We start from the raw sequence: 8635 nt of genomic DNA on the forward strand, positions 1-8635 counted from the left end.
TAGAAAAGAAGGAAGACCGAGTCACAAAACTGTCAATTACTTTTAAAATGACTGACATGCTTCATAAGATTAAACATTTAAGTTGATGGGAAAGCTCTGTCAGGTTGACTGGAGGGTGCCTGTAAATGTTACTTTTTCAAAGTTTCGAATTTTGCCACCGATTCATTTGACATCAATGCGCTTGAATCGAAATCGTTCCATCGCAGCTCAGTTGTGATCAAAGTCAGTAATGCAGTGGAAGAGGAATCTTTGTCCTATAGTGGCAAGTTTTTTTTTTTTTGGAACCTCTAAAAGTTTTCCTCGCTGTCTTTCTCTCTACTTAACTCCATCCATCTTCTCTTCACCTCTGCTCCTTTTGTCCTTGCTGAATAAAACACATCCCCACAACACGTTTCTCCATCTGCACCACCCAGCAATTTTCACTGTGGGAGGGAGGAGGGGGAGTGTGTTCAAGATTATTTGGATTTTTAGATTCCTGCCACATATAGGCATTACGGAGCAGCCCCGAAATATCATCCCGTCTAAGGGAGCACCTTCTTTTCTTGCAATCTGCACCAATTGCATCTGGCGTTTCACAGAACTGCCTTTTGACAAGTGGTTTCTTCTTGCTACTTTTTAAGCACGATATATATGGAGGTGTTGTGACAAATATGAAGGCATGTTCCACAAAGCCAGACACAAACATATCAGTTGCACGTAGATCATTCTTGGCTAAATCTTTTTTCACGTCTTTTTTTCTAGTTGACATAAAGCACATTTTGTTAAACATTCTAAAAAAAAAAAAGAATAAAAACATGGTTTGTTCCTCAAATCCGTCACCTTTTCCCGGTCAGTCAGTCGCTTCGGTAGCAGGTTTTTAACGGTGCCCTCTTCGCTTCCCCAACAGGTGTTTCTCTTTTTCTCTCCACACCAAATCTTTAAGCTGATTGTTACACGAGATCCTTTTGAGGACGCAAAAAACAAACACATAATCGCCGCACGTTCAGCAGTTAAAAAAAGAAACGCTGCTACATGTGAAAGAAGATGGGGCCTCTTTGCATCTGCCACACCCTTGTCATGCCAGCACTCCAGATGTCATGGGAACCTCCAACAGCTGGGGCTGGTGCACAAGGGCTGCGTGTGAAAGGCCGCTCCATCTGCAGAAACCCAATCCCTCTGTGAAACCAGCAAAGGATTAGGTGCTTTTGATAAGCTCCCTAAGACATTTCTATTAAAGCACATCTGTAGGAGCAACAAACTGCAAGGACATTTACTATGTGTGTGCAGCAGCCGCATTTCTAGTGGGAAGGTTGCAACCTCCTGCACAATACACCGGGGGATCCTGTGTTGCTTTGGTAACATCAATCCCCAGACAGTGACCAGGGATTACCCAAAAGCAGCCATTAATTCACAGTGCTTAACCAAATTATTCGGCTGGAGATGTGCAAGTCAACTGTTTAACAGTTTCCACAAAGAGACAGAGTTGCAATCTCACTGGGGTCATGGACGTTTGGAGAAAAGGGGAGGAGAAATGCAAAGAGGCCAAGCGCACGACACTTAAATTTGAGGGGTCTACATTCAGTTTTTGAAATGTAACTCATTACTTTGTAAGTCCATTGAATGCTGGCCTTCTGGGCCCCCTGCAGCTACATCGTAACTACATGGATTTTTAAACTGACAAGGATCCAATCAGACTTTTTGTTTTTCGTCTTTAACAAAAAGAAACTGCTGCACTTTTAAAAAGCCATGTCAACAGGCTCGACTCCAAGTGATCCCGAGGACGACGAGATATTCCACGGAAGTGTCTCTGCAAGCATGAGGAAAAGCACCCGCCTCAGTGCCAGGCGATATTTGGACAAAGATCTGGAAGACGAGGGTGTGGAGAGGAGGATGCAGCAGGACCACAGCAGGCTCTCCAAGGCACACCAGAAGGAGTCGAGGCAGTCTCAGAGGAACGCCGCCAACGCTCGGGAGAGGGCGAGGATGAGAGTGCTGAGCAAAGCTTTCTCTAGACTGAAAACGAGCCTGCCCTGGGTTCCCGCAGACACCAAATTGTCAAAACTGGACACGCTGCGTCTCGCGTCCAGCTACATCTGTCACCTCAGACAGATCCTGCAGGAGGACCGGCTGGAGGACAGCTTTGCACATCCAGTCAGTCTGGTATGAAACTTCTCCAACAGCCGTGCTTGGTAAAAATCAAAAATATATAAAAAAAAAAAATACTTTAATGGGAAATAAATAATCATGACCACATCTGTCTCATGTTAAGGCTTAGACGTTTTTTTGATCATTTTTTGAGAGTAAGATTTGATCTAATTTCTTCTGTTATTGTTCTGTGTGGATTGTTTCAGACGTGGCCCTTCATGTCGACAGGAAGATCAGAGGAGGACATTTCATCCGCTGTAAGACTTTGTGGCACTACAGCGTAGTCCGTCCCTTCTCACCTAAAAAAAGCATCTCCAGAACTGACTCTGAGATTTGCTTTCATGTTCACCTGTCTGCATATTATGGTTTTGTAGTTAAACAACTCTTGACTAGGAACTGCAATGTTTTATTGCGTACATGTGTTGTGTTCAGGCCTGCTTTGTTTATTAGCCTTTAGGTGTTTTGGAATTGTATTTGAATTTGATTTTTTTCAGTTTTTGTGATGATATTGGTCTGTTTGCTGAATCAGAGTATCGTTAAATAGCATGGGTTTGATTTAACATCAGTAAACAAACAGGTTTATGGTAAATACACAAAGCTTATGTAGTGCTATTCAAATCTTATTGACATCTTATAACATTTTAGCAATAACTTATGGTACACAATTTGTCCTATTTTCACAAATACATTCAAATCCAAGCCTATTTTGTTACTGTGGATTTACATTGGTGTAATAATAAATAGAGGGAAAAAAAACACTAATGGATTTTATTATTTCTTTATTTGCTTCATAAGAGACAGATTTTGTGTTTTAAGTGCTAAGGCATTTTGATTTCAGTAATTAATTATCAGCTGATTGTGCAAATTGATAAAGCTCTCAGCCTCCACTAACATAACGTAACAGCAGCCGGTTGTGAAAGTGTTTGGTTTGAATCATTTCCTTTATCATGACGTGTTTCTGCTTCACATCATAAGTCACTGAAAATCCCATCTGAGAAAAAACAAAAAAACAAAAAAACTTTGAGCTACACCTTTACGGTAATAAAACACTATTGTGCATTTGGGCTCACAATAGATTTGTATGGATTTGAAAACAATCTGAAAACAAAAAAGGCCTCCATTAGTCTTTATATAAAGAGTTGTATTTATAGTCACCTGCAGTATTTCCAGCCACCCCAGTGTAGCCTTCTTTCAGCCAGCTCCTCTGCAATGCAAAGCAACATTTGAGGATGGCTCAGCTCAGCTCAGCGCTCCACTGCCTACAGCTTCAAACAGCTGAGAGAAAACTCTTGCTCACCTGATTGGTGACAGAGTTCACAGTTGTCCCCTGTTGGACTTTGTGCTGGTGCTCTGATGGACTGACGATTTGTCCAGCACAGTTTACAGCCATTGCCTGTAAACTGTGTGGTTACAAACTGATGGACTGGTATCATACACCAATCTCCCGCTGTTATTTCTTTGGTCCTGTATCCCAAACTTTTCACAGTTTTATTTTTCTGTCAGTTTTAGCCTTTTTAGAGCTGAAAAGACGTCTGCACCTGTCCCAAGGCCCTTCCTTAAAGACTTAGAAACAATTCTGATCCCCAGGCTCAGCAACGACTTTGTTGGGATTGATTTTGGAATAAGGTTCGTCTGTGTGTAGAAATACTTTCAGCTGTTTTTGTTAACCTGTTTTCTTTGGCATATTTGTGTACTTCTTTTTTTGTTTGTTTGTTTGTTTACAGATATGGTTCATTCCTGAAAATTATGAACATTTTTAAATAAAGTCTATGAATTTTTCTTTAATTCATAGACTTCAGCGGTAAATGACAATAAACACAGAAAAAGCCTACGATAAAATGAGAAGGACAAATGTGTCTGCCACTTCTGACGTTCTTAATATTCTGTAATACGCCATATCGGGTGCAAACATTCTTTTATTTCTCACATAACTTCTAGAAAATGTTTAAAATAGTGACTGCTAGTTAAATATCAGGAAATACATCTTTAGCTATCTTGAGGAGCACATGTGGTGTTTTCTCATTTGTTTGTTTTCAAAATCTGTCTGGACCTCACATCTCATCTACCAGCAGGGGTCTTGAGAACTTGGACCATGTAGACGTTCAAAATTCAGTCAAAACAAAGTTAAAGGATAAAAACATCCTGTAGGTTTGAGTTGGAAGAAGGTGAAGGTCAGTGGCAGAGCATCGTGTTCAGTCAGCCAAACTTGCAATTCCCAAATGTGCAAACTTGCACTCAACAGCCTCCACTCTTCGTAGACAGAATGGATACTAGTGATCTCTTGATGCTGCAGCTCTTTCATCTGGTTAAACCCCACAACGATGGGAGCACAGATGGATCGAGATCTTTTCCGAGGCGGTCTACTGGGACGCCCGGACAAAAAAACTGTTTCAACACAGAAACAGGGAGAAGAGAGGATGAGTTTTCATCAGGTTAGTGCAGAGCTGCAGCTGTTGCCATCTTGGTGAGTTTCCCAGATCCTTAAACCGTTCTCCTGGGACACACCGGTCACTGCTGGACCCAAGCAGCTAATGAGCTGCCTTCTCACACTCGGCCGTCCTCTGTTCTTGGACCGTTCCCTGCAGTTGGCGGCCGAAAATGTAAAAGTGACTTCTAAATGCCTGATGTGCAACTTGACTGCACCGAAAATGAGCTCCCATTAATCAAATCTGGCAAGATGTCAACAGAACTCGGAGTCTAGCGGAGTTAGCATTTCTGTCACACATGATGTGCATTTTCAAAGGATAAAGGTTTTTTTTTTTAACAAATTATTTTCTAAAAATACATTTTCATGACAAGGAGGATGCATGGTGAAGGATACTAAAACAAAGTTGCGTTCTACATTAAATTGAAAGGCGTATTGAGGTTCATGTCTTTGACGCTACAAGGCTGCCACCTAGTGGTGACAAACAATGTCAAAATACATAATAAGGTTATTTGGAAAGGTTTTAGAAGACGTAAATGTAATTTACAAACATTAATTCGGAATGACATCTCTTCCTCGTGTTGTTTTTGGATTTATGCAACCCTGGTGGCCTCTTGCACCCAACATTGATACCTGATTCCTCCACACACTTTTTAGACCAGAAAAAAAAAAAAAAAGGTCTCTAATTCAGTCTAATAACCACAAGATGACATCAGCTAGAAAAGTGCTTAAAGAATAAAAATGCCTCCTTGAAAATATCCAGTTTGTCCATCTGGACTTTACAAGAGAACAGCAAACATCTAACACTGAAAGGTGGGAGAAAATTCACCAGGATGGATTCACATCAAGCATGCCATCTCTTTCAAAATATCACTGAGAAATGTTGGTCCACTCACAAGAGAGAGTTCCTTTTTGAAAGCATTTTGTCTTGTTTTGGGGTCGTGGCTGGAGTTTGGTTATAAACGTCTTCTGGACTTATACGCAGCCTGTTTCAAATTTAAAATGTCCTCTGAGTTCGTAACCTTCTACATTTTTTGGTTTCACACGACCTGATGGTGATACAACACAGTGAAATGTCGATCCTTGTGATTTTATGCCAATCTTACCATTTTATTACGGGAGGATAATCAGAGAAATGGGAACCAGTGTGACGATTACGAAACGAGTGGGAGAAAGAGTATGCCACCGAAAAAAAGCGCAGATTGTGTTCGATGAAGCTGAGTTCTTCTGTTGTGTTTCAGTATTGATGAAGACTAATATCCTAAAGCAAGAAAGGCTGCAATGCATTTTTTTTTTTTTTTTTGCCAAAGCGTCAATTTTGATCCCTAACATTTGTGCAAAAGACACATCAGCAATTAATCAAAAATGTTCCAACATTGAAACACATTTTTAGCAGAGTAGAAAAAGAATTGAAAAAAAAAAAAAAAAAAAAAACTACACGTACTCGCAGTAACATAAACCGCTGAGAACACAAAGGAACAAAATCAGGAGAGCAATGATGAGCAACAACCAGAGGGAGGACAAAATAGCAATAAAGAAGAAAAGCATCAACAAAACAGGACAATTTGTCTAATCTAGGAGGCATTTATACTAGAGGAGTTTATTACATGATGGTTGGGGCGGGAGTGATTGATTACTGATGAGTAACAGGCAAGATGGAGGAGCAGGCTCGAGGCATCCGAGGACAACTAATAAAAGGGAACGACTAAATACAGGGACAGCTACAGAATACAGCAAGAAGACACAGGAGACACTCAGAAACTACAACCAACACAAAACTGACTCAAAATGTGAACACTTGGATACAACAATAATTGATAGAAAAACAACAACAACAACCCCACTCCCTACTACCTCCCACCCCCTTCGAAAGACTATGATATCACAAAGGCAGACAGAACAGTTAATAAATACAATGTTTTAATTAACTTTCTTTCTTCTCAGGTTTAGGTTTATTTTACTGCAGTGTCATTCAGATAGCTGAACTCTGCAGCTGCCATATTTATTGGAAAACCTGGTATGAATGTGTGTTATCTTGTCTTTTTCATTTTTAGAAGAAATGAATAGACGTGGGCATCTGTACGTCATATGAATATTGCATTTCTTGCAAACATTCATCCGTCCTATGTCTATACCGGCTACCGCATTTTTTTTTCATATCGGTTCTAGGGGAAACATTTCAGTACAGGATAGCTTTATCATAGACAGCTGCACGTTTCAAATGATGTCTACTTTGAGGAGAAATGGAGAAACACAAATTATCTCCTAATTTAGTTGGATTATATTTATCAGTATTTAAGAAAAACACCTTTAGACAAATGTTTCACAGTGATAGTTCGTGCAGAATCTTTACCAGACAGCACTGAGTTATGTTACTGATACATTATTAGACTTCAGAGAACTATAATTTTCTTGTCCAGCAGAGGTCAGTATTTACTCACGTTTGTCAACATGATAGCGGCGTTCTATTTGCTCGGAATTAGGACGCATCATACGAAGTTATGCTTTCCACAAAACTTTCAGAGCCAATCCAAAACGTTTATGTTTTTTTTTGTTGTTGTTGTTTTTAACCACAAAGTAATTCCGAGCAAATGCATTTCTAAGTCATCGGTTTGAAAAGATCTGGCACAGCTCCACTGTTTTCATACATCAAAAACATTTTTCATTTGAAAGATAATTTCCATGAACAGGAAGGTACTTTGTGTCCAGTGTCAACATGAGAAGTTCAGCGAGGCTCCCTTTGTAGCTACACCCAGGAAAGCACCGAGTTTGCTCCCTGAAACTTGAAGGAATCCACCCGAAGTGCTCTGACTAATCCTAGAACGCTTTGCTACTTCTTATCAACTCTAACTTGACCAGGATTATTAAAATTTCATACGTTTCAGTCATATTTATTTGATGGACACGTTGCTTTTTTTGGGGGGGAATATATACTTTTTTCAGACAGTGACATTTTAACCTCTAATCTCTGATCTCACAAAACTAATAAGATTTATTTGTAAAGTTTGCAAGCACTAATGTCCTATGAAATCAGGACCCAGAGCAACAAAGACAATTGAAAACGAACCTGAGACAGAAAAAAAAACAAAAAAAAAAAAACTTTTGTAATAATTTTGGAGCATGTGCATAGACCTAAGAGTGACATATTTGTAATCACTGGGCGTTTGCCAATGCAACACAAGATTTTGTCCACTGTATCTGCAGATTGACAAAAATATAAACAACGCTCCAAGATAATTCATCTCTATGGAATAAGTGGAACAGTTGCTATGGGACATTGGTTGTAATTCTTTTAAATTATTATTGTATATCTTGTGTTTTCTTTTTAGCTGCAGACAAAATGATCTCCAGTGTTTTCTTTCCAAGATTTTCTTTGCTGAAGTGTAAACAAAGTGTAAACTGTTGGGAATTAAACTGAAAATCTGAAGCAAATACACTGTACACAATATTTGTGTAAAAAGGGACGGTTTTGTTGGCCAAGTGATCTGCTCCTCATGTAGAAGACACTCTCCTCTACACAGATGATTTGGTTGCAGCGAGTGACTGACGATCTTGCTCTCAGGGGAGGACTGGCGCTCTTTGTGTCGTGATGAGCTGAGTTCTATGAAAAGAAGACATAAAAAAAAAGAGACCAGGGAAAAGACTGGAAGGGAGATGTGAAAAGATGGAGGGATAAGAAAAGGTAGGAAAGCTTGACGAAACAGCGTCCGCATCAGCCTTGCGGGCATTCCTCCGTCTTGTCCACCATTGTCTGAGTATAACTTGGCGGGAGGACAGAGAACAGAATATCAGTCCTGAGCTGCTTGGGTGGAGTCCTGATTCGTGCTTTGCTGCCAATAAGAGCCAAGAGGAAATAGATATTTGTGTTTGCTCTCAGGGTGTCATCCAGACAGCCCGGGCCTTGTTTACAAGAACTGGGCGGTGGCTGCAGCTCATTATCGCCTCCTAACCTTTCTGTGTCTCTAACGATGAAATTCACACCACAAGGTTGCTTCTCCGGACTTGTTTTGGATGCTCACTTACTTTCACCTCAGAGGGATTGATCGGAACTGTACATTGCAGGCGGTTCAGATCTTACTTGCAGAA

At 40.2% G+C, this 8635-nt stretch overlaps 1 protein-coding gene across 1 annotated transcript; it reads left to right on the forward strand.

The window, feature by feature from the left end:
- Window positions 1–162: 162 nt before the first annotated feature.
- On the forward strand, window positions 163–2972 carry msc (musculin (activated B-cell factor-1)). The gene is made up of 2 exons (XM_088001201.1): window positions 163–2139; window positions 2331–2972. The coding sequence occupies exons 1-2, from the start codon at window positions 1726–1728 to the stop codon at window positions 2406–2408; spliced, it is 492 nt and encodes a 163-aa protein (XP_087857327.1). The 5' UTR covers window positions 163–1725; the 3' UTR covers window positions 2409–2972.
- Window positions 2973–8635: the final 5663 nt, after the last annotated feature.

This window comes from Poecilia mexicana, unplaced genomic scaffold (genome assembly GCF_051168715.1).
Source record: "Poecilia mexicana isolate PSO_F unplaced genomic scaffold, ASM5116871v1 scaffold_20, whole genome shotgun sequence".
Classification (NCBI taxonomy): domain Eukaryota; kingdom Metazoa; phylum Chordata; class Actinopteri; order Cyprinodontiformes; family Poeciliidae; genus Poecilia; species Poecilia mexicana.

Coding starts and splice junctions, on each gene's coding strand:
- msc (XM_088001201.1), top strand. CDS start 1,726: ATGTCAACAGGCTCGACTCCAAGTGATCCCGAGGACGACGAGATATTC. Junction 2,140..2,330: donor TTGCACATCCAGTCAGTCTG/GTATGAAACTTC, acceptor GGATTGTTTCAG/ACGTGGCCCTTCATGTCGAC.